General features: G+C 33.4%; 1 protein-coding gene across 1 annotated transcript; it reads left to right on the top strand.

The window, feature by feature from the left end:
- Positions 1-854: 854 nt before the first annotated feature.
- Positions 855-26595, top strand: LOC134533825 (proliferation-associated protein 2G4). The gene is made up of 8 exons (XM_063371506.1): positions 855-1168; positions 1454-1582; positions 12192-12297; positions 14894-15056; positions 16876-17097; positions 21893-22118; positions 24996-25123; positions 25209-26595. Exons 1-8 carry the CDS (start codon positions 1084-1086, stop codon positions 25314-25316), a joined length of 1167 nt encoding a protein of 388 aa, XP_063227576.1. The 5' UTR covers positions 855-1083; the 3' UTR covers positions 25317-26595.
- The last annotated feature ends 953 nt before the right edge of the window (positions 26596-27548 follow it).

Here is a 27548-nt window from a genome sequence, read left to right as displayed (position 1 = left end):
AAAAATATGTACATAAACTTAAAACAAAATATATATACAATAAAATAATAAGTCAAATCCTGTAATGAAACACAACGTCACACGTCACCGTCACTTGCGTCGCACAACACATGCAAGAGATGGCGCTGGCTAGGCATATCGGCCTGAAGGAGCCGGGGAGACACTTGGTCGACGTCACGTGTACCCTAACCATATTCCAAGAGCACGATAGGACACAGCCAGTCCCTTATTTTTAAGGCACTGATTTTTGGTGTCCTATCTGTTGCTGATTTGATCCATAGCTATATATATATATATATATATATATATATATATATATATATATATTCCTTTTCAATGAACTTTAACGGAACTTTTACGAATACAATTTCCCCCCTAATATCTTAAAAACAGCAAACATAAATACGGCCAAAAATTCTTCGTTTATTCTTGTACAACCAAAATTAAATATTTTATTTCACATTATAATTCCATAGTTTTAAAAAATAAGCTAAAAATACGATGGATTCCACGAAGTACAGCTGTTTATAGCCTCGCACAAGTCCTCGTTTATTAAAATGGCTGCCGATCTGATACCTTACAGGGTTTCAGTTAGGACAGGTTTTGGAATATGACCCGAGAGTTAGGGTACGGCAGTTGCCAAACATGGTAGTGCATATTCGCTACTTTCCTTAAATGTCTTGGAATACCGCCCTTAATTTATAAGCACTTATTTAGTATATTAGTAGTTTTAGACGACAAGTTTAATCTTGAATATTATTTAAATATATTATTTTAAATATAAACTACAACGATTTTTTAAGACTAAAACGATTAAATCCAATTTGGTGTCGTCTGGTTTCTAAATGTTACATATATTTTTTATAATGTGTGCTATTGTTTTTAAGAATTTTGTTTATTTATCTTAAATGAATGTTTTGTAGGCGCAAATATATCATTTGAATGGTTAATCTGTTTTCAGTTTGGAATTGTTAATAGTAATTTGTTAAGGTTAAATCAAGGTCTGAGGTTAATACTTTCATTTTTTCTACTCGACTTCCCGCTCCCTTCGATCACGTGACTTCATAGTTTGTGGACGAAGACATGGCGGACAAGGAAGATAATGAGAAAACTATTGCAGAAGACTTGGTTGTCACCAAGTATAAAATGGCAGGCGATATTGTTAACCGTAAGTGTTAATGTAGAAATGTTTTTATTCTTCATGTAATGCCTCCAGATAGTAAATTAGTATTTTCTTTTCAGGAAAACGTTTTGACAACCCATATGGGTTGTTGAGCTCTAGAATGCCATGTGGTCGCTAGAGGAGGCACATCTTTTCAAGTCTGGAATCAAACAATTATTACCAGTTCTGTTATCCCTGTATGCTATTTTTTTGTGAATTAATATAAGTTAAACTTATAAATAACTCATACGTTATTGTTAATGCCTAGTTTGAGTTAAATTATTGTTTCAGGGGTCTTGAAGCAGGTTATTGACAAGTGTGTTGATGGTACCACTGTGCGTGAGATTTGTGAGTACGGCGACAAGCTGCTTGCAGAGGAAACCAACCAAGTATTCAAGAAGGAAAAAGATTTGAAAAAAGGTATAATATAAGTTTAACCATCTTGTTATATATGGCTTTTTGTTTAGGCTAGTTTTGCGGGGGTTAAACACATTCGGACTATTGAAGCAAGAGTAGGGAAATATAATTCAGTTATTTTAAAAGTTGTAAAAGTTTTGTATCATGTATCCAAGTTGATCCCTTGATCTGGATGGCATGCTCTGTATTCCTTGATCCTGTTTTACGTGAATCTTACTGTTTTAATTTAGTCCATCGAAAGTTTCTTGACATTTCAAAAACGTGTGATGCAACAATGAATCATGATATTAAGTAAAATATGAATAAAATTTACTTTAGACCTAACATAATTTGCTTGTATTTTGTTAATGGAGTATTTGTTTGATCATGATTTTTTTAAAGCTGTACTCACAATGATCCGTTTCATCCATCCGTCACCCGTCCGTCCGTCAGTTTCGGTCCGTTATTTCTCTCTGCAATTATTACCGACTCAACCATCCGCCGTCCGTCCGTCACTATTCTAAAATATCAGTGCTACAACTTTCCGCCACATACTTTCTCAATTGTAGGTAAACGTTTGGTGAAAATAATTTACTTGGGATAATTTACTTTTGTTTTTATGAATGTGATAATAAGTTGACAGGCGGGAACCGTGCTTTGACAAGTGGATTAAACGCGTGACGTCTTAAAAATAACATTAGTCATGCCAGCAATAAATAAAATTATGCTTCTTTTATTACTGCGTCAAAGGAAACAGAAGGCTTTTTCCCTCAGTTGCTTATCCCGATAGTCTTGGCTATATATATTATACAAATGCGCCCTTTCCCGGACATAATTTATCAGCATTTCTTCCGAAAAGCTCATTCTCATAAGCAATATTTACCGTTATTATGACAATTATCGGTCAATACGACGCAGCCTTCTATATATTGCAAATTAAAAAATTGAACACTGTTTTCGGAAAGTCGTATTGAAGACGATCGACTTAATAAGGCGGTGGACCATCCGTTGGTCCGTCAAAAGCTAAAGCTTGGCAAGGTTTTGACGGACGGACGGATGGAATTTTTCGGGCCATCTTATTGGCTGCAGGTCACGTGATTGACGGACGGACGGATGAAACGGATGATTGGGAGTCCAGCTTAAGTACCGAATTAAATAGCAAGCATAATGTACCACGGGATGTATGTGTTTATGATCCTGCCAGTAGGATCAAGGGATAATCTTAGATATGTGATACGGGCTAATTACAGTGCACACATTAAAGTTAGTCAGGAAATCACAAAATAAGGTTTGATGAAATATTTGAATAATATTGCAATATTACTAAAATTCATTGGTCACAACTCTAAACACACCATGATAAATTTTGCCTACACAGCAAAATTAATATTTCAGCATAACCTGTTAATGGCTTTGCATTTATAAGAATTACCACTAATAAAAAACTGTAATTATTAGATTTAAATAGTGCAGAAATGATCTAGATGAAACTGAATTATTGTAAGATAATAATTAAAAACAATTGTATTGTTATTGAGTGTGGTGTTATTTTAAAACAATTTGCAATAATATTGTAGAGTACTGCCAAGGTAAATGTGTATTTGGGCGATATTTGCTTAAAATTTTTTTTTTTTTTAATTCTGAAAATACTTTTAATTCTATGCTTTTTAACTTCCTCTTTTCATAAAACCCGGCGGAGATGAAATTACAAATACTTTAGGAGATATTGCCGTTCTTATTTTGCAATACAAGACCTGTGCAATCATTCGACTTTTGCCATTTTTTATTTTGCAGTGTGTTCGTGAATGCCTAATTAATTAAAATGGTCGATTAGGTCAGGACAAAGGATGAACAGTAGGAACTCACGTAATTTATTTTTTTTTACTTATTACTTGCGGAACAATATCCAAATAACAAAAATAAAACATTAAAATTTGAAACGTTAAAACTCACCTAAGTTCACGTGACAACATTCTCCAATAAAATTTTTTTGATTTTCGTAAACAAGAAACAATGTTGAATGCCGCATGAATGCACAGGTATTGTGATGAAAATTAAAAAATTCGATATCTCCTCAAGTATTTGGAATTTATTATCTCCGCCGGGTTTTATGAAAAGAGGAAGTTAAAAAGCATAGAATAAAAGTATTTTCGGAATTTAAAATTTTTTTATAGCAAATATTGCTCAACTACATATTTACCCTGCTAATGTTTGATTTTACTGCATTACAGCGATTTTCATACCACATTGGATTTAAAAAAAATTAAATACTGGGTGTGGTAATAATTTCCTGGAGCATTGTGGTGTTAAAGTAATAATAATTTTCATATAGGTATATGCAAAAACAAATTGTTATAAGATTTTTAATTACAGAAAATTAATTAGTTGATAACAATATTTACTTGTTTGTACTTATTAAACTACATTATTCATTGACTTCAAAACCCTTTACAACCAAAGAGCTTTCCATAATCCTGTAGAAACAAAAGTCAGGTTTGCTGACATTTAAAAAATTTTTAGTGAATACACCATAGTTTTCTTTAGCAAGTTATGATCACCTAGACCTGTTATAGCCTTGCTTCCATGTAAAACTACACAACTGATAGCAGTGTAAACTAACAAGAATTAGGTTTTTTTTTAACTTAAGCATGACTGATAAGGAAAGATTTAGAAAGAAATAAGAATTTAAAACATTTTTAAAATAATTATGCATTTTCATACAAATTTGGACTTAAATTCATAATATTTTTAAAGCACCGTTTGATATTTTGCATTCAGTAGCTAAATCTTAATTTTCTGTGCAGCATCTTGTTCAGCAACCTTTGTAAGAGAGTGACTAAGATATTAAAAAAAAAAAGGAACCCTTACATTCAGAGAACAGATTGTTCAAGAAGTATAGACAAATTATTTTTAATGAAGAAAATGAATTAAATACTTGTTATCGGTTTGACAAAAAAAATGGTACAATTATGTAAGTACAAAATATATATTAGGCTTCAAGAGATCATTACGTGAATTCCAAAATACCTATTTTATTATCTCAACACAAGCTCATTTTGGAACTATTCGGACATGTTAAGATTTTTTTGTGGGGGTGATGAAAAATGCCAAAGAAATGTTTGGCAGGGAACAAAGTGAACTTCTTGTCGGGCGGAAAAATTAAGAGGAGGTTATTCTGTTGGACAGCCATCTGTCGATTTGGAATTGCTATTTTCACTCATAATTTGCTATTGTTAATATTTTAGTCCAAAATGAATGTTTTGTGTATTTTAAACACTTTAGAAATGTGTGCTATTGCTCCATGTTGGCTACAGATGGAAATTTAACTCGTACTAGATGCAGTACCTGGTATTGCCCGGACCTGAACACAGGGTGATGTGCTGTCCGGGAGTTAAAGCAAAATGGATGCGCTATATGACAGTTTGGTGGACATAGAGAAATTAGTAATTACACACAATTACTGTTTGAATGTCTATGACCTATGATTTTCTGTTTACCCATGGCGATCGGTTGAACGGTTTAGAAGTTGTTCCACTGCAGTGCCATCTAGCAGCGAGTTACAAAAAAAATAGATATAAAAACCTTCTCCATGAAAAAAAACATTGATATGTCAACTTTAATGTCAGTCATTCAAACAGTGTCAGAGTTATTCAAAATCATACTTACCAACATTTTATTTTATATACGTATATAGATTATATTAATCCTAGAGATGTACGAACCTGCAAATTTTTAAGTCGAGTCGAGTCGAATTTTACAATAATTAGTTCGAGTCGATTCGAGTCGAGTTTGTAGATCATAAATTCAAGTCGAGTCGATTCGAGTCTGAATTTTTATTTGAATCTTTGACACTTAAGTCGAGCTTGAATAATTGCACTTTATTGCAAGAGTCCTTAGATGGTTGTCTTGTTATATCATGGCCCACTTAATCAAATATATTTAAAATACAAGTAATAATACAAATATTTCATTTAGGTTAAATTCTTAACTGATATAATACAATTCAATAATTGAGGTATAGAGCATAGAATAAAAGTATTTTCGGAATTTTTAAATTTTATTTAACAAATATCGCCCAACTGTGAAAATTAAACAATTCGATATCTCCTAAAGTATTTGGAATTTCTTATATCCGCCGGCTTTAATGAAAAGAGGAATTTAAAGAGCATATAATAAAAGTATTTTCAGATTTTTAACATTTTTTTTCTTGCAAATACAGCTCAACTACATGTTTACCTTATTTTGAACCGAACGAGTTAGCTGCGGCCTGTAGCATTCACAAGTCAATAAAAAACATTGAATATAATTTAGGCTTGTTGGCGCGAAGGTTAGGGTAAGTTTCACACAATCATGAGAACATTTTTGAAAACTTTCACTTATGGGAAGTGTAAAGCCGTGCTACTATTGGCGCAACATTACAATAAACGTTCCCATAACAAATATAATACATTTAAAGATTATTGCTACCACACTAACGCCGTTACGTTGCCGGCCAATCGCAAGCTGGCACTTCCAACCAATACATGCTTCTGTATTTGTATTGAATAGTTACACTTTATAAAATACTTTATACTTCATAATTAATTTTAACTTGCCACTTAACTTGGATAGCAAACAATTATACAAAACGCAATCTCGCCGAACGTAATAGTGTAAACAAACACGGGAAAAAAATTCATGTTCGCCAACCTATACTTCCTAAAATTAGTGGAGCAAAGTTTTTTAAATGCCATTTCGTGATTGGTGGCGTATCAGTCGCAAACATGCGCACAAATATAACGCTACCGTTAATTTATTATTGTAACGTTGCGCCGATTGTAGCACGGATTTACTAAAAAAAAAAAAAAAGTAATATTTCTACCGATATTATGATTATAAAATTTAATTCGTGTTTTGTTTATTAAAAATGTGTTCGTCTTCTTTGCTATGTGGTCACACCTGTTAAGTTGGCAATATGTAAAACTAAAATATAAATAATATGGCCGATTGTCGTCATTGTAAGTACGTGTTTCGGTCTTACGTACGTAATTTTTAGTGTCGGCCGAAGTCACGTAAGGAGATATTAAGAATTTATTGTAATTCAATTTTATTATAAATTATCATCGAGTTTTACCCGAATTTCCTTTCGAGTTTCGCCCCGTCGAGTAAAATAAACTCGAATGCCGAGCCGAGCGGAGCTGATGCTACTCGCTCGACTCGACTCGAATTTTCGAGTCTCGGCCCATCACTAATTAATCCTCATGGGTGAATCAGTGCTAGATGAAGATGCTGGAAATCAACAAGTCACTGGCAAACTGAAGATCAGCTATGCATCATTGTGCTAAAATTATTGCCAGAATACAAAAAGAAATACTCTAATATACAAAAAACAGTATTGTTGTGCTTTTATATAATCAGTCCATGTACATTGTATGTGCCAGTTGCTAGAGAAAAATAATAATGACAACTTTTATCTAGGTTTATAATTGAGTATAAACTTCACAATTTAACCCCTTCAGTGTTAAATTTTCTAATGTAATTTGGTTGAAAAAAAAGCAGTGTTTTTTATTATCCTTTCCAATTCTTTGTTTATTCTTGGAATAAAAAATAATCTTAATACAATTGTTTCAAAAAAATTTAAATCACAATAATTATTTGAATTTTGTTTACATGTTACGCTGAATAAGCTATTTTTGGAAATTATTACTGAAATAAGCATTTTATTCAATATTTTCATTAGTTAAACAATACTTACAATAATAATAATAATAATGATTTCATCATCATCATCAATAATTGCAAATACATTTAAAAACAAATTTCAATAAAACTTTCATATGTGTATAAAAAGTAATAAATGTTTTATCTCTATTGACTCTGATAAATACCATTATTTTATAACATGCTATCGATTGTTTTATATATATTTGAATAAAAACATACTTATTCAACAAAGATATGTTAACACTGTAGGTAAACAGTTACTTTCCAATCTAGAAATACAATGTAAATTAATTCTAATAAATTAATAAATGCAAAGAAATATTAATATATAACGTTAAAACTTTTGACATGATTTACTTATAAATAACTTAGGACTACATGACTTTGTGCAGTAATCCTTACTTTTTGAAGGTTACAGATAAATAGTTCAACAAACATACAAGTAGCATTTCACTTGGAAATAGTAGTTTTTTTCAGGACATTGTTTTTCGAATTAAAATAAAAAAACTTTATTTTTTCTGCAATATTATTCATAAGTTTGTTTTGGTGTGGTAAAGCCTGAAGCAGGGTGCAACACACAGGCCTACATCACACTCGGGGCAGAAGTACCTGCTCTCTCTTCTTACCCTCTTGCATTTATCGTCTCTCTTAGAGCAGCAAACCGTACATTGTCTTGTAGGTGTTTTCTTTTTCTCGGTTGGTGGAATAATTTCCGGGAAATGGCGCTCTGTCAACCTCAGTGGATTAGGGGTATTTCCTGGTCTTCCACCACGAGAAGAAAATTCTTGGGAGTGGTATTTCCCAAACATTTTTTCTACAAGTAGCCTGTATTCCAAATGAGCAAGACGGCCACCAGACTTCATGTACAAAACAAATGAGTTCCACAATGCCTGTTCAAGCAGGTGGAAAAAAATTTTTTTGTAAAATTTTTTCCCCCTTTTTCTGGGAATAGGGTAGTTGGCCAAATGCTGGTCCACTCGATCAACACCACCCATGGTCTGGTTATAATCTATAACGAGTTTGGGTTTCATTACCGTATCATTCCTTCTTTTCATATTTACCATCTCACTATTGTGGATGTTCGAGAGTAAGCAGATATCCTTCTTATCTTGCCAGCAAATTACTGTTACCTTCCCACGTTGTGCTGCTACTATTTCCCCCTTCTTTAGCTTCTTCTTGTTTTTCACGCTGGGAGGCATATCTTTACGAGACAATTTGACAGTCCCATATGTGTCAGTCTTGCGAATAATCAGCATATCTGCCAGTTGTGGTGAGGTGTAAAAATTGTCGGTTGTAACACGGTAACCTTTGTCGAACAAAGGCTCTACCAGCGCAAGAACAATTTGAGAGGACACTGGAAGATTCTTGTTTTTACTTTCAAACACTGTTCTTTTCCAGTATAAACAATAAAATTCACATAACATATATGTCTTTATGCCAAATCTCGCTCTTTTTTTGGGGATGTACTGAATCCACCCAAGTCGGCCTTTGTACAGCATTAGGCTCTCGTCAATAGTGATATCTCTATCAGGTGTGTACAATGCCATGAATTTTTCATTTAAAAATTTCAATACCAGCCAAATTTTATTTAGTTTGGGACAAGGATGCTGTTCTGGGTCATATGAAGCATTGTCAAAGAAATGAAGATATTTTTTCAACATCACAAATCTCCGGTATGACATCATTCTTGAGAATATGGGCGTGCTCAACAATGGATTTTTACTCCAAAAAAGTCTTTGTTCTGGCTTATTTACAATACTTTGCAAAATTTTTACAGCAAAAAATGTTCGGATTTCATTATTTGTGGTTGGATGCCACTGAGACCTAAGTGGAGAATTGACTGGTTTATTTTGAAGGTACTGATCTGCATACAAATTTGTCTCTTTTGTAATCAAGCTTATCAAATCGTCATCGAAAATTTGTTCAAAAAACTGCAAGATATCTGCGGATGGATCAACTTCAAAATTTAGTTTTGAGTCAGACATAAAATTGAATTTCGGAGGAGAAGGAGGTAGCTCACCTTCGGTGTTTACTTCACACCATACCCGAACATCAGCCAAATCAAGTGTTTCAGCATCTATTTCTTCACTAATTGCACTTGAAAATGACGATTCACTACCTGAACTACTGTCAAAATCGTTTGAATCACTGTCACTTTCCATGGTAAAATTGAGAAAAAATTATTTACCGGTACATCAAAAATACTATGTAATGCTCATGAAAAAGGTATTTATCATGTCTATTTGCCACAATTATATATATAATTTACAGGCAGAAAATGTACTACAAAAGTACTGTACTGCACAAAAGTTAATATAATAACTCACCTTCCCTAAAATTAATTATTTCCGCGAACATAATATAAACATGCAAGCAAACAGTGTAATACCTAATAAGCACAGCCGAAAAAATAGCGGGAGTTATCTGCTACTGTCTGCTATCGGATACATGCTGCTATCTGTAGGATATTGAATAACTTTACACTATGTATACGCTAGTGTGATCTGTTAGGAGACAGAGCAACTAAATAAGGCCAAATAATTGCTGCGGTAAATGATGTTGCTTTCCATGTTCAAAACAAGTGCTGCTATCTAGCGAGGAAACGTAGAAACACATTTCAATATACGCTTAGGCTGCTATCTGGCGAATAAAGAGTAAACTAATTCCATAAAGAAAAGGAGAACGAATTATCTCGGGGAAAATAAAATTTTACACACACAATTTCGCTGAACCCGAGTTATCTCGGGCAGATTTTTTTTAAGAACTCTTTGTTATCCCGAGTTAACTCGGGCAAATGCATTAAGAGGTTAAGATGTATATGTCATTCCGTTAGAAATCAACAAATTTTATATTTGTTTGCCTTTTTTATTTTTAAAGAGCTTACATAAATTCTGTGTTTGTGTGTATATAGTTTCTACCTTCAGAAAGGTAACAAAAATTTTTTTTAAATATTTAAGACAATATAGATCTTAAAATTGACATAATGAAGGATGAAACTCAACAATCTAGACATGCCAAACATTCCTGGGACAGTAGTAATAAAGTAGTCTGGGACAATGCTACTCCACTTATACTGGAAGAACATGCAATTAAATTATAACTAAAAGGGTCATTATTTGTTGTTAGCAATAACAGTGTTTTTAGTTAATCAACAAAGAATTGAATTTAAAAAACATTGATACCTTTAATTAATAGAGAAACAATACATATGCAAACCAATGACCCTTACAGCAAGACTCCGACCAATAACATCAGCTCTAGGTCTTCAGCCAATCAGGAGAGTCGAACACACAAACCCTGCTTTCCATTGTCCTCTTGTCAGTCTCTCTGTTTGTACCTGATGATGGGAACAGATGGTCGGTTCTCAAAAGTAGTAACTGTTTTATCATCGGAAGACTGCTGTGTTTGTGCTGTTGTTGTGTTGTCTGTTTAGTTTCATTGCTGTGTGTAGGTACTTGTGTTGTCATGTTCCGCATATTATCTGTTTATTGTATTAACGACATTTGGATGTCCCTCCACTGAAAAGTAATAAATTTCTTCTTCTCTTTGTGCAATAGAATCATTTTCACAGACTCAATTGTGTACCTTCGCTTGTTTTTTCACATTCTTCACCAATGCAAATTATTCTCGCAGAACCTATATTGGTGTGCTGTTGCACAGTTGTTTATCTGTTTGGCATGGTGTACAACTTTGAAGTTGTAATTAAGTTACTGTCAGAAGCATTTTTTTTAACCAGTTTTATTTTGTTTTTATTTTATTGACAATCCCTTGCACAGAATTAATTCTATGGGATGTCTGGCATTTGTCATCAGCCGATTATCTTACCATTATTCGTCCCTCCATTTTCTCTGTAAAATTAAACAATGTAGACCATAGTTTTAAAACTTAATCCAAAATCAAAGGTACTTTCTGGTCCTCAGAGAACTCTTAAATGCTTTTCGTAAGCAGACCCCACTCGGTTGTCTTGAGTAGTTTCGAAATTGCGTTTTCCTGAAGCTCTGCATACCATATGTGTGCCCAGGTAGGCAAAGCCCTTAATTTAAAAACGTACTTATGTAATAGATGCAAGATCAAACAATATGGTATTAATTTTTTTCCACCCAAGTTAGGTTGTACATTCTGGTACAAAATAATGTTTAATAAATTACATTCAAAGAAATAAACTGTGATAAAAGACTTTTATTTTTTTAATTTGAGTTAAGTTTTGTCAAATTGCTGATTGATTCATGGTTTTAGTTACATTTCGGTGCTAGATAGTGTATGGACTGGCCTTGCAGTATTATTTTAGTTTTATCACTATTCGCCTTATAATCTTGTCCTGATGTACTATTAGGTAACACATTTATTTGGTGTACACTGCATGGTATTTTATATTCCTGTTTGTAGCTACTATTTAATATCAAATAGAATTTTATTTAGTAATCTGTGTTGTTTTGAGGTCTAGCTCTGAAATCCAATACACCTAACAAGGTGTGTATAAGTCATGAAAGTCAGGTGAAAATTCCTAAAAGCAATGTTGCTGGAGGTCATGAAGCTATAGTTTCCTGCAGTGTTGTGCTAACTTACATTTTGTTATTGATGCCTCAATTCAGATTATAGTCACATGTGAAAATATTTCAGCTAACTTAATTTAAAAATTGATATGTTTCTGCAAATTGTAGGTAATTTCTTACTACATTTTCTCATGTTAATGTTGGTTAAATAAGTATATTCAATAATCACCCTTTGAAAAAAATAATTCTTGGTTCTGAAAAAGTTCTGAAATTTGTCCACTATGTATTTGGAAACATCCTGTGTAAGGAAATGTATTTTACTAATGGTTTGTGTGCAAACAACAGTATATATATATTTTTTTAATTTCCATGACAAAATGTGTATTTCATTAGTATTTTTAATTTTCATTAATTTTGAATGAAAATGTGTTTTCCAGGTATTGCATTTCCAACCTGTATCTCGGTGAATAATTGTATATGCCACTTCTCACCGGTTCCAAGTGAACCAGACTATACTCTTAAAGATGATGACGTAGTGAAAATGTGAGTACCTGGGTTACACTTAAGTTTTGATTCTCTATCAACCTGTGCCTCTTCATGGCCTTATGATCAAGGACAAAAAAAATGTGTACAGTAGTTACTAAATGTTATTTTTATACATTTATGAATTAGACATTAGGGTGTATTTAATACAGTAATATAAATTTTTATATTTTGTATAAAATGTTATATGCCTATGCTATAACAACATAAAAAATTTGATTTGCAAGCTATTATCAGCAATAATCCTATTTCCAGAATATAAGAAAAAGTTTGAAATTAGTAATATAGACAATATCAGTAAATTTTTTGATTGAATTATGTACATTTTTTTATAAGAAAAAATTACCTAAACAACAGGTAGCCTGTAAACATAAAATAAAATGCAAATTCACAGTTTAATTTTTTTATATATAGAATAAAATTACTTGTTTTTAAAAATTCATAAATTAAACTGGTAAAAGTTCCGTATCACCTATTCAAATTAATCCCGATGGAATGATCTTGCATACATTGATGCTGTGGTACATGAAGCTTGGTGTTTTAATTTAGTATGTCAAAAGATCCTTGTCATAACAAAAACTTGGATGAAAGGATAAATTATTATCGTAAGTTGAGTCCAAAAATAAAATTCCACGATACTTGACATATTTTGAATGTATTGTGATTTTTTTTTGTTATGTCAAGGATCTTTTGATGTACCTACTAAATTAAAAAAAGCAAGCATCATGTATTACAGGATCACTTATATAGGATCATGCCCTCAAGGTCAAGGAATAAACTTGGATATGTGATATGGAACAATTACCACAAAACCTTTCTCAAAGTGCACCAGCTCACACTGGTTTGCCCTAGAAGATTTCTGGATGCATTTCCAAAGAAATATATTAATCAGCAATTTATATATGGTGTACCTACAATTATTTGTAGGATTTTAAATTTGCCTCACCTTCAACAAATTTAAGAACGACTGGCCGTAACTGTGATTGCTCCTTTAAAAGTTTGATTTTTAGCTGTGATCACAGTATAAGCACTTTTGTTTTTTCTCTAGGTAAGTAGACAATAGGTAGTAAGAGTAATTGTGTAAGTGGCATGTGCTATTGATGTAATATTAAAATTGTGATTTGTTTTAGTTACTAATTGAGCTAGTGTTTAGTATTAACCAATATATTTAAAGTTGCTATAAAATTCAGTCATAAACCTATTATTAGTAACTAATAAAGTAAAGATAAAAAATCAATTATAAACCAAATGCATGTTATAGTTAAGAAATATTCTAAATAAGTTGCTAAATCATAATTTTGCTCAAAAATTTTAAAAGGTGATATTAACATTAAAATAATTGTTTAAGATTTTGAACTGTCATTTCTTTTTCCATCTTTTATACATAGTTAACATAGCTATACTAAGAATTACTCTAGTAAAGATTATTACAATCGTAACTTACAAATTAAATAGCTATTGAAATACTGAAAGTTGTAATTATTGCAGTTGGAACAGAAGCAGCGCTCTAGTAGGTAGTTGAGAATCTCAGTTTACTAAAAGCTAGTCTGCCATTGGTGGTGTGGGAGCTGTGGCAGTTTCTGAACTGTATTGACCACATCGGCTAGAGTGCGAGTTACGTTGCACACAAGACTGTAACCGATGGAATTGCTACTCTAATCACATATACTTTGTGCGATGAACCGCAGACTTGTCAGTGTAATTTTTAGGTATCTGTGACTAAATCACAGGTTGAGATTTTGCAACCCATCTCTAATAAAATGTTACTTCTACTGCACATACATTCTTTGTAAAATATCTCAAAAACAATTTTTTTTTTTTTTTTTTTTAGAAAAAATGGAGGTATTTAGTATAAAGTAAAGTTATACTAACTGCTTTCAAGGAGCCAGTAACAAATGTATATAAAGTTTTACCAGTGCCAAGTTTCATACACAGCTTAGAGGCATGAATGACCGTTTCGCAGTTGAGACAAACGGAAACTGAGAGCATTAAATTCAACTAAATATGTACCCATATTCTTATGGTATATAAACAAGAACAGAAAACGTGTAAACATATGGCTTGAATCTGGAAAAAAAAGTTAATGTAACTGGGAAAGTAAAATCAGGGGTTTACTGTATAGTCCAGTCAATGAATGCTCATAAAGCAGGTGTAGAGGGAAATGCAATCAGGGTTTTGGTTGTATTTTGGCAAGTTTTACTGCACTTTTTAGGTGTTTTTCTGTTGAAGCTTAAGTATTGCTTATTTAAGTTTTGCTGTTTCAATACATTTTACGTACATAGCTGTGTTTTTAGTGGTGTAATGTTTTACCTTCTTGTCTGGGGTAGTGATGACATACTGACACGTCACACCATCACTTTGTGCATTGTATTTTAGTTTTGTGAGTGCTACTCACTTTTTTGATAACTCTTCATTGAATTTTGGGAAGAATATTCTTTGAAGAAAGGGGAATAATTTAACATTCAACTCCTCATTGAGAGCAATTTTTAATTTTTTCCCCAGTGTTTGATGATTATTTACAAGGTTGTTCGGACATACAGCATCCTGCAGGTTGACAGTATAGTCGTTGGGTGTGATGCCTCCGAGTGTGTTCCAGTGACCTCGGAGCGCACGTGGACGGGTTCATCGCAGTGGTGGCACACACCATCGTGATCGGTGCGTCCCCTGAGCGGAAGGTGAAGGGGAAGAAGGCGGATGTGGTCCTCGCCGCCCACTACGCTTCCCAGGCAGCATTGAGATTGCTGAAACCCGGCAGCGAGGTGACGTGCTTAAAACTGCTCCCTGATGAATTTCTTCGTTGTCCTCAGAAGTGAAACGGTTGAGAGGATGAGGATTTTGGTAGTTTTAAAAGATCACACCCAAGTAGAAATAGTGTTTCCTTTTTGTTTTGAAACCTGTTCCACAATTTTTGACACAGTTACCCATAATGAAAGGTAGCTGTAAATTTCCCGAACAATGTAAAATTGAAATCATTGCAACTAGGGATAGACTGACTTTATTCTCAAATCTCACAGAATCTATAGTATCTAGGAAAAAGATTCAAAGATTTTGGCGTTAAAGTTATAGGTGTGCCAATTCACAAAATTGCAGATTCAGCTGTTGCCAATCGACCAATTCCAGGGGACAAAAATTTTGGTTGAAAAAAATATACTAAACTACCCTAAATGTTTTATTCGTAGAAAAGAATTTATTTTAGTTTGAGTAAACAAAAGTTGATTAAAAAGAAAGATAATCTAAGATGTACTGAATGGGATTTCTTTTTTTAAACCAACAGGGTACAAAAACAAGTGCCTAAAGTTTGCTGTTATAAAATGTTTTACAATAAACAATTTAACACAATTTACATACCCAATTTTGGCTCACTATAGAAAACCTTTAACTGAACCAACACAGATTACAGAATTACTAGATATGTATTTACTTAAAAAACATTCTTAATTTTTCAATTAACGTCTTTTAGTGCCATGAACAATGATTCCACATGTGCTGAAAGACATAATTTATGTTGTACAAAATTTTCTTATTTATTTTCATTAACTTCTCCAAAACCGACATCCGTGACTGTATAATTGTGTTTATCTAGTCACAAAAACAAACATTTTCCGTTGTCAGTTTATAAAAGGAAAATAACATCTATTTAAATTATATTTTTTACTGTTTTCATTTGTTTGTTACTGACCTATTAGTTGCATAATGAAACATGAATTTACAAATGGAGACTGGAAAATCAAATTATTTTATATGCAATTATATAAAATAAGATACTTTAATAATAGGTAACTATGAAGTATTATATTGATTCATGAAATAGGATATTTAGAAAAGAATTAAAAATGTGCATGTGGCATGTTTTTTCAATCTTCTGTTAGAGGGCATTGTGAAAATTCAAGTAGTTTGTATCTTTTTATCAAATGGTTAACTTAGGTATACATATAATACAGTGATATTATGAAATGGGTTGGTTGGTGTAGGTTAGCTACATTTAAAATACTGTAATATTATTAGGAATTAATAAATTTAAAATGCAGCTAACAACCTCACTAACCAACATGTGCTATGAAGAGCATTTGATGTTATTTAACTTTTTTTGTACATTATTTTATTTTTGTCCCTTGATACCCAGATTTGGATTCAAGGGGTAGGTTACAGGCACTCTTTGAGATTTGAATTTGACAAAATGAGATTCAACCTATCAATAATTGCAACATGTCTACCATTCAATTATGGTTAGCATTACATTTATCAAGGAAAATATTTTGAACTGTTTTAATTTGCTTTTCTTTCAGACTTGTAGGCAGTTGAAAGTAATGGAACACACCCTGATTTTATTGCCATATTTTTTTCTGTAAATGTTATCCTGCAAAAAGAAAAAAATTATTCTGTTTTAATTTTTGTATAGTTGTTAATGGAGAAAAAACTATTTTCACAATAATATATTCTAATTTTTCCAGTGTCCATGAGTACATTGAGCCCTAATTTCATTACATTCTTGCAGTGCACTGTAAGTGATGAAGGAATGCAAGTTCTTACAGGGTATGTACAGATGAATGTCTATGAAGAAAGGGTTTTGTTTTGCAGACATATGTTGTGACGGACGCTGTCCAGAAAGTTTGTGAGCAGTTCAAGTGCAAGCCTGTGGAAGGAATGCTGAGTCATCAGCTGAAGCAGTTCAAGATTGATGGGGAAAAGACGATAATTCAGAATCCAAACGACGCCCAGAAGAAGGAACACGAGAAGTTTGAATTTGCTGTTCATGAAGTGTATGCCATGGATGTTCTGGTCAGCACGGGAGAAGGTGTGGTGAGTGCTACTTGGAGGGATGCTCTTCCGTAGGTGTCCAGCTGATGGGAGAGTCTGGAAACAGGGAAATCTCTGGAAATCGAAACCATATTAAAAATCTGGAAAATGCATGGAAATAGACAATATATTTATTTCAAAACAGTATCATTAACAGGTAACATATAGATTACAATACTGTTTTGTTACCGTTCCAGATAGACTGCTAAGACTGGAAAAAAATTATGTGGGACAGGTAAAACTCGGAAATTAACTGAAGTAAGTGTGATAACTCTTATTGTTTTGTTTCAGTGACACACATTCTGTTGTAACAAAAATTTCTTTAGATAAAAATCTAATGTTAGCGCACAAATAGGAATGGGTCTGGTTGATACAGTAGAACCTCGATGATACGTTCCCGTTTCATACATTTTCCCGTGTCATACGCCGATTAATTTCGGTCCCGCCGAAAGTACTATATTTACAATGGTTTACTTTCCCGGAACATACACTTATAAAACCATTAATTTCCCGTTTCATACGTTTTTACGAAGCGGAAAAGTCCTAAAATCCACAAAAAAATTTTATACAGTGAAACCTCATTAATACAAACCTGAAGGGGAGTAAAATATTTCAGTTTGTAATAACGAGGTTCATATTAATGAGGTTTTTGAGCCAATAGGTAGAATAAGAACTCGATAAGAAATATTGAATTCCTACATGTCAGAGCACTAAAAATGTGGAATATTATTATTGTAATAGAAGCCAGATATTGACATGCACACTAACAAAATACACTTAGAAGCAATTTTAATAGTTTTAATAAAATATACTATAACAGACTGATAATTAGTATACATATACGTATGTATGTATTCTTATTTAATTTGCTTCCAAAGTTTTGACAAAAATGATTAACATTTACCGTACAGTTAATTGCTGTTGAGTGTATAGCAATTCTTATGCAAAGTATGCAAGATATATTTACATAGGTTTAAAAAAATCATTAATTTTTTTCTGGACACACTTATCTCTGTAAATATCATTTACAGCAGAACATATCTTCTCAAATCCTGCAATCAAGTCAATTGGCACATCACTTGCAGCAAGTACATTTTCCAGTGTACGCAAAGCACTGATTGTGTCACTTTTGCTTGGAAGTTTATGCACTACCTCACCATTGTCGTCATCACCATCATTATCCTGACTTGTACCACCCTCACAAAGTGACTGTACAGCGTCAGCCGTTGGTGTTTCCTGTAATCCTCGTGAACCAACAAGATCTTCTGCAGTTAATCTTGCACTGGTGTACACACTGTCATCAATATGAACAAACTCATTGAAGTCATTATCAACTTGCACATGTTCTTTTAACTCTTGCCAATCCTCTAAAGGTTGATCACAGTCAGGTTCTTCAACAGTTTGCTGGCCAAAACCACTTTTTGCAAAGCAATGCACAATTGTCTTTTGGCTGATGCTGTCCCACGACATGGCTATACTGCGGATAGCATCCAAAACTGACCATCTAGGAAGCTCAGTCTTTCCTTTTTCACACTGCCTGATAAGGTATTTCACCAAGCGCTGTCTGTAGTTTCTTTTCAAGCACTGTATTATACCTTGGTCGAGTGGTTGTGTCACACTTGTTGTATTTGGTAGCAAGAAGAGTAAGGTAATGTTTTCCAACTTCATACCATGAGCAGTATGTGCAGCACAGTTGTCCAACAATAACAAAATTTTGCGATTTAGAGTCGCCATTTTCCTGTCCAATTTTAACAACCACAACTGGAAAATTTTTGTGGTGACCCAAGGCTTACTGTTTGCCTCGTAATCTACTGGCAGGTTTTTTGCTGCAACATCTTTGAAACATCTTGGCTTGGCAGACTTGCCAATAACCAAGGGTCGAAGTTTAGTACTGCCATCTTGATTACAACATAGTAAAACTGTAAGACGAACTTTACTGTGTTTACCGCCATGGCAGTTTTCACCTTTTACGGTTAGAGTTTTATTGGGCAACAGATTGTAAAAAAAGCCCTGTTTCATCCATATTAAACACATCTTGTGGTGCAAATTTACTTACGATGGACTGTACTGACTGAAGCCAGTCACTCGTTGCTGTTTGGTCGACAGCTGCAGATTCGCCACAAATGGATTTTGTGGCCAAATTATGCCTATCTTTGAAGCGTTGAAGCCATCCGTTGCTGCAATGAAAATTGTCAATTCTGAGTTGCAGTGCCAGCTGATCAGCCTTTTCTTGGATAATAGGCCCGGAAATTGGAACTCTGGCGGCGCACATTTGATGAAACCACTCCAGCAGTTTGGCCTCTAATTCGGAATGTTTACCGACGCGCATCCTTTTCTTAGTTTGATTACTACCTTTCCTGACCGCTTCTTCTATTTTATCTGCTTGCTTTAGAATTGTACTTAAGGTTGATTTTGATATACCAAACTCTTCAGAAAGTTCTGTTTTCGTTTTTTCACCCTGACGAACTGAATTTATTATCTTAATTTTCGTCTTCAATGCAATTTCCTTGCGTTTACGTTTTGCCTCCATTTTTATGTGTGTACGTACAAATTCTAAAGTTTAATAAAATTCTCACGAGATAATTCACTTAAACTTTCATTACAACGTACACAAATATTAAACACGTTAGGCGTAACATATATTTTGTTTTTATTGGTCCGGCACAGATTCATGTATACAAAGGAAGTACAAAATCGAACGTAAATACCATCCCACGTGAAGTTCGATATATCGAATATTGTACAAACGCGAGTGATTTCTGAACATATCGAACACACGAACGAGTGATTTTGAAAACATAGAGTTAAAAACACACTTCGGAGACTCAGGCGGGGCCGTATCTTTGTGGTAATCTTTGGTTCGTATTAAACGGTAAACATGACTGTTTGTTTATACGGACGGGAATTGTTATTGTTCGCTATACATAATAACGAGAATTTCGTATTAACCAAACAAATCTTCATTGTGTTTAATGGGCATATTTCACGGGGAAATAGTAATAGGTAATATTAACGAGTCATTCGTAATAAGCGGGATAATATTAACGAGGTTTCACTGTATTCCTCCTTATAAACTCAGTTTTAATGCTTTTATTTTGAAAAACGATCATTGTTTACATTTGCAAACGTAAGAAAATAACTATCACACCATAGATATGGATAGTATCAGGAAGACTGTGCACTTTGCTAGTAGCATCTATGGCCAGCACCAAGCGAGACTAGTGGCGCAAACAAGAAATGATCATGAAAATGGTGCACGTGCTTTACCAAGGCACGAATCTCATATTTTGTGCAGTCGTTTATCTTTGAACTGAATATACCCGTTTGTTATTGTTTTTTTACGATTGGATTGTTTTGAATTTTACGTTTCTCAAGTTAAAATTTTATTGAAAATTGTTCTGTTGCATAAAGTTGTTTGTAAAATGTAATAAACAAGCAAAAATTTCTGATTTTTTTTTTTTTTACAATAGCCTAATTTTTTAAATTTCTAATTTAGTCTTGGTGACTTTTCCCCCCCTCCAAGAAAGGACTTCATAACATTTTTAAGGCCACTGTTTCTCATGTCAGCTTTACTTGATTATGGACTGTATTTTACATTTCTGGTGGTTTTATTATATGTATAATATAATGATGAATTCATATCTTTCATTAATATAATGCAATTATTTACACATATATATATTTATGTTTAATCTGGCACTGTGCTGATATGCTAGATTGGAAAAAAATTTCATTATTGCCATTCCCTTTTCATACACTTTCCCGCATCATACACCATTTTTGTGCCCTCCGTTGAAAAGTGTATGACAGGGGTTCTACTGTATTTTGATCCCATCATTTCCTTGATAATGACTGGATTTGGATTTTTTTTTTACCCATAATTTTGTGTGTGATTACTTCAAATAATATTCTTGGACAGAATGCATCTTGAATAATATTTTAGCTATTTTATTCTCGCAGCATAATCAGCTCTCAAAAAGAGTTGGGTAGAGTATTTTTGAGTGTTTAGGGCAGGATTTTATGCAAAGTTTGAAGAGCTTTAATCTGCTACTTGTCTGATAAGATGTGTTGTCATTAGGGATGGTCATGTAGATTCTTCGGTGCTTCGATTCCACCGATTGTACCTGGAATCGGAACCGTCAATTCTCAAGCTGTAAGGAAGAATTGTAACATATGTATAAGGACTCTTATCATATTTAGAATGGTAGGTTGTCAGAACTGTCACTAATTTGGAGATAAAATAGATTTGCTGCGACTGCAATGCATCATAATTTAGAGTTTATTAAGACTGCAAATTTTTCATATCTCTAGTTATAACAGAAGCAGAGAGGGAAGCATGCCCAAGAGCGAGCTGTATCACTTGTGTTGGGCGGGAAGACATGCCTGACGCTGTGGAACTGTTATTTATGGTAGAAGGGTGGAGAGGATCAGTCAGGGGTGGGAATGTCTACCACACCACGCACAGTACAGCCCTCGCCCCCACCAACATGCTTCAAACAAATGCTAGGCCATATTACTTAAAACTGTTGGCTTTTAAACAAAAACATTTTCACGGTTCCATGAAAAGGGGTTGTTATACAGAGGTGGTCGTAACAATTGGTTTTACTGAAGGTATATGTGGCTTTATAAGTAGGATTAATATTGTAGTTAATAATCTTCCTGCATTGTGTATAAAATTTAATAGTCGTTAAAGAAGTGTAATAAAGGGGTTTTCTCTGTACATATTACGTTATGAATTTTGAATGACATGTTTTTTCGTGTCATAAATTGTGTAACGGTGTGTTCTGTGATGTTTTAGGGACGAGAACTGGATGCTAGGTGTACTATATACAAGAAAACTGATGAGACGTATCAGCTGAAGTTAAAAGCATCTCGTATGTTCTACAGTGAGGTAACTCACAAATATGGTACAATGCCCTTCAACCTTCGTAGCTTTGAAGATGAAAAGAAAGCCAAGATGGGTGTTGTTGAATGTGTCAACCATAAGTTGATAGAACCTTTTCAAGTACTTTTCGAAAAAGCTGGTATGCTTATTACATATTTATACTGTAGTGAGTTGCATAATGTACCTTTCTTGTATTTGTACATAGTGTTGTAACGAAGTAGTAACATTTGAAAACTTGTCCTAAAGATTATGTACATGTCAAACAATTACACCTTTTTTGTTTTAATAAAATAATATCTGTAATTTGCTAAAGAATAATGAATGCATTTCAACTGTAAAAATATGTACAGTAAAACACCGTTTTAACGAACTTCATTAGAGCGAACAATTCATTACTACGAACTATGCCTTTGGTCCCGTCAGACGTCCATATAACATAACGTAAAAAAATTTCACTAGTACGAATTTTCTCGTTCAAATTTTTTAAATATTCTATAAATATTCATTTGAACGAACACTTTTCTGCCCGGCACGGTAAACGACAAACGGATAAAATCGTCGCCATTCACCCACAAACTGCAATCTTATTTATTTTGATACGCGCCATAGATGACTGCAATGGACTAGTGTTGAAATTAATGCACAAAACTAGTGTAGCGACTAAAGCGCTGCATTGTGGTGTTCGCTGACATTACTCTTTGTTCTATGCTCGCACGACGTGTTTAACCGATGCGAAGTGCTACATCATAAAGTATTGCTACACACACATCTCTGGTCGTTTTCTTGTTTATTGTTTGAGAAACGTGCGGTAGCCCACAACTCACATAGTTTCGGTTCCCTAGCACGTTCGTGCAACTTCGGATTTCTCTCAAAAATTGGAATTATAAAAATCGAAGGGTTGTGTTAGGTTAGTCACAACATGCTTGATCTTCTGATTTAGTGGCTGAAGTGGCGTTAATACCAAAACGCAAAACTTCGGAAATCTTCGCAAATTCTTGCAGGGAACCGAAACTACGTGAGTTGTAGGCTTCCCAGAAACGTGGCTATACTACATGTATAACTTATTTTTACATGTGTAGGGTGCATTTGTTTTTATAGTTTAAAAAACCGTACTACTGAACATGTCTTCTAGGAAACGACTTGAAATGTTAAAAGCAGTAAATAAAGAAAATAAAAAGACTGATGTGGCTAAAAAGTTAGGTATCTCCAAATCAACATTATCCACAATTCTCACCCAGCGATCCAGACAATAAAATGTAAAAAAAATTTATATTTTTGATTTATTACAGCATTTTTGCAAACAGCTTGTCTTTATTCCAAAGGTAGGCTTACTGCTTTGGCAAACAACTTACCTACGTATTTCTGTATTGTACATATACATACTAGTATGTATGTATGTAGTATGTATCTTGATCCCAAAGTATAGCTGTTAAAGTAATTGATGCTTGTACCACTCATATTGGTATTAGATTTTCTACTTTGTTTTTTAACAAGATCGAGTTATGTTCAAAACCCCAAAACAGGCAATCATTGTGATTTCGGTATAAAGAACTTCATTATAACAAACTGCCATAATTTTGGTCCCTTCGTGTTCTTTATAATGAAGCTCTACTGTATGTATATTTTTATACAAGAAACTAATTTTATAAGGAATATCACACGGAAAATAATAACCCACACCATATGGAGAAAATAACGAAAACATTTGATCATTGAGATGGGAAATTGTATTGCATAGAAACGTTTAAACGAGTTTCACTGTAGTTTGAATAGTAAATATAGCATTCTAAATTTAAAACCAGTGCTTACTTTTTATGAGGATACTATATTTTTTGTGTTGAATGTTTGGTGCTGGATGAGTAAATTAAAAATATAGGAAAATTGTGAAGAAAAAAAATAATTTTTTTAACATGAATTTTGTTTATTAGTCATTAGTAAACAGTTCAGATGCTGATCAGTGCTAAATTGGTATTTTCTGCTTATAATGATTTTTTCTTTTGCCCACTTGAAAATATGTTATAAACAGAGTTCTGCTATATTTAATTGTGTCTTATAGTTAAGATATCCTTTAATTTTGGTCATTTTACTGTCAAAATGAAAACTGGAAATAACAAATTCTGTGTTAACTGAAAACTAAAAAATGCAGGCGGTGCAGTAATGTGATTGAGCAGCCAAGGTCAAAAGTCTGAATCCACTGAAAAAAATCTGATAGTGAGTGGCTTTTTGGTGCCAGATTAATTACCTTTCGCTGTATTATGGCTTTGTTACTTAGGGAATACTTTTTTTTTACCTTACTCCTACAGTAACTTTATTTAACTTGGTGTCCGTGAATTAGACACTGGAACATTCATTTAACTTATTTGAAACATTAATTTGAACATACTCCATTGCCTCTGGTTTATACTGTATGTCATGGAGAAATATGGACCAAGAAAAACCAAATACACAAACACACAGATAACAAGCCAGAATCAGCCTATGTCAAATAACTGTGTAGATAGCATAGAGAATTCCATGGAACTCTACAATATATATTTTTTCGACTTTATTTAGAAAATGTTTTCTCAAAATTGAAAATGAATGTTCCAAGTAATTTTTGTGTATTAATAATATTTTGCTGGAAAAGAAGGATGGGGTTAGTAGGGCCAAACAGGAAAATACTTTATGTGTGATTTAATAAAGGTTGGTTAGCTTTCAGGTCATTTGTTGGTACTGGAGCCGATTAATGGAATCTCTATAAAGAAATTATTTCATTTTCAAGATTTTTTTTATTGAAGATGTTAGAACAGATAATTTTAGGAAATTACTATCTGAAACTAATTTATGCTCTAAAAAATTAAGTCATATATGTTATGTTTTGTTTGGAGAATCATACTGATTGCTTTAACCAACATTTGGATAATAATGTGATTGGGGTTGTATAACGTATAAGACAATTTTTTGATTAATGTATGTGTAAGTTTAAGAAACATTGACGTATATGTGATTGTAATGTTTCCTTTGAAATTCTTTGCAGGAGAGTTTGTGGCCCATTTCAAGTTTACGGTCCTCCTAATGCCCAACGGCCCTCACAGAATCACTGGTCTTCAGTTCGAGCCCGAGGTGTATGAGTCCGAACATGCCGTGGGCGATCCTGAGTTGAAAGTGAGTTTCTGGTCGAGAGGTGAAAAGTCATTGGTGTGTCTGTAAACCTGGCCATTTTTCCCGATTGTGCGACCTTTGTTTCTAGACGCTCCTGAACACATCCGCCAATCCGAAAACTGCCAAGAAGAAAAAGAAGAAAGCGGAGAAGGCCATAGTAAATGAAACTGCCATTGAAGGCAACGGGACGGAATAGCTGGTGTCTGAAGCAGTGCAATTGAACCACCTGTAAGGATGACTTTAATGTTTTTAAAATGCTTGGGACTAGGTGCAGTGAAATCCAACAAGTACAAGTATTGTGTGGTTTCTCGTTTTTATAGGACTACCAGGATTATTTCTTCAATGAAATCATTGACATTTTAAAATTACACAAAGTTTCAGAGAAGTACAAATGTGTGACTTACTGACCGCCACGTAAAAAACTGAGATGTTTCATCCTCAGACACGTGGTCGCTTCAAGAAGCAATCAAAATAAGTTCTCTTGGCATTTAATAAATCATTTCTGGAACATATCAGAGTGATTTGTGACTGGAACAGTTTCGTTTGTAGTTCGCTGAAAGTAACTAGTGATTGTGAAAGTGTGAAAATATATGATGCATCCTTGCAATAAATATTTTCATGATGACCATCTTGTACATAGTTGTCTGTGTCAGGTGTCAGAAATCAATGGTCTTTGCACATGTCTTAGTTGCAGTGCTTATTGAATAGAATTTTTTTATTGCTAGGTATTTTATTTATTAATAATTGAAGCTACGCAAGGCTGCTATTTACTGGTTTTGCAGTGTTTTTTTTTATAAACTAATGATGCTCTATAATTTTATTATGTTTTATATTAACAAGTGCATAAAATACAAAATTTCCTCTATGAACTAGTGATTTTTTTCAATATTAATTTCGAATGTAAGATAAAATTCTCTTTAAAGTGCTCTTTTTATACAAGTAAAAATGTTAATGATTGTCACAAGGTAGTGATGTTTTCAGTAAAAAGAAACAATGTAGATATATTGTCAACGGCTAGCGCACTCACTGCCGGAGAAATTAATATAAAGTATTTTTTGAATATAGAACCTTCGTTAATATACATTGTTAACTATAGCATTTTAAAATTGCCCCATAGAAATCCCATTACACCAGTCCTGCAAAAATCTACCTAAATATTTTGTTTGCGTTTGTTAGATGGATGTAAACCTTTTAATAAACGTAGCATGTTTGTTGGTTGTAGTGTGACAAGGCTTTGGTGTTTAATTTTGTGTAATTTCAGGAAATGACATGAGGTAATTTTGATTATACATCTACAGAAATGCTGTGTTTGTAAGGTTTTTTCCCTTATAATTCATGCACATATAAAATAGTTACCTATATGGTTTGTAGATCACGGAGTTATTGTGATAAACTGCTCAGTAAGCTTACTATTGTACAATTTGTTCCAAACAATGTAAGTTTCTGGAGAGAAAAAAATCCACTTTGTTTCACCAGTTGCAGTTTTCTTGTTTTAGATATTTTGTTAGCAATTAAGTTCTTGCATTGCCACAACACAGTTTCATCATGTATTACGAGAAGTACACTTCTGGGTATATATAACTTGTTGCTAATGAAGGAATCATGCTTAACCTAACCAATACACCACTTTTAATTACACAGTATGACCACCCACCAGGAAAAATCTGGAAAACTTTAAATTTTTTTGCCACCAGAAATTGTTTGTCTAGCAAGTTGAAAAGAACTTGAAAAACTACATGCCATGTCTATGAACTGCATCACTGTATTTTTTCGCATATTTATTGCACATTTTATACCAAAATCAATTTTTAAAAGTAGGGGTGCAATTTTAATGTGAGAAAAGCATTTTTGTTGAGGTGAAGTTATTCATTAAAACAAAACCTATTTATGGAAAGTACTGTTTTTTATCGCATAATTGTTGCACCGTTATGTTAGAGCAACAAAATTTGGAGAGAAAAAATTATTCATAACCATCACATTTTTTTTGGTCCCGCTGTCAGATTCAGAGCGCTTTATGTAGGTAATTTCCCCATATCAAACTATTTTAAAGTTGAAATGTAATAGACATTTGTATATTACCGCTTATTTGATTAACAGAAATACTAGGTTTTCTGATGTATAAATTTTCTTTTAAATACTCTGTAGTTCACATGGTGCTAGACAGCATGTGTTGCATGCAGTTGGCAAGCTATTTATATCAATAATCAACTAATTGCATCAAGTTACGTGATATGCTCGTATCATGTTTACAGTCGTAAACTTTGTACAAGAAAATCTGCCTAAAAGAAAGATATAACAGACTACAAGGATTGACAAAAATGTACACCTATCCCTCACTTAGCACGACTAATTCGTTTCTATAAATGCTCATGCTATTCGAAATCACGTATTCTGAAGCATTAGTTTCCATAAAAAGCAGAACTAATTT

Source organism: Bacillus rossius, chromosome 7, assembly GCF_032445375.1.
Source record: "Bacillus rossius redtenbacheri isolate Brsri chromosome 7, Brsri_v3, whole genome shotgun sequence".
Lineage (NCBI taxonomy): Eukaryota > Metazoa > Arthropoda > Insecta > Phasmatodea > Bacillidae > Bacillus > Bacillus rossius.
Note: the sequence above shows the minus strand (reverse complement) of the source record. Positions and strands in the feature narration are given on the sequence as shown.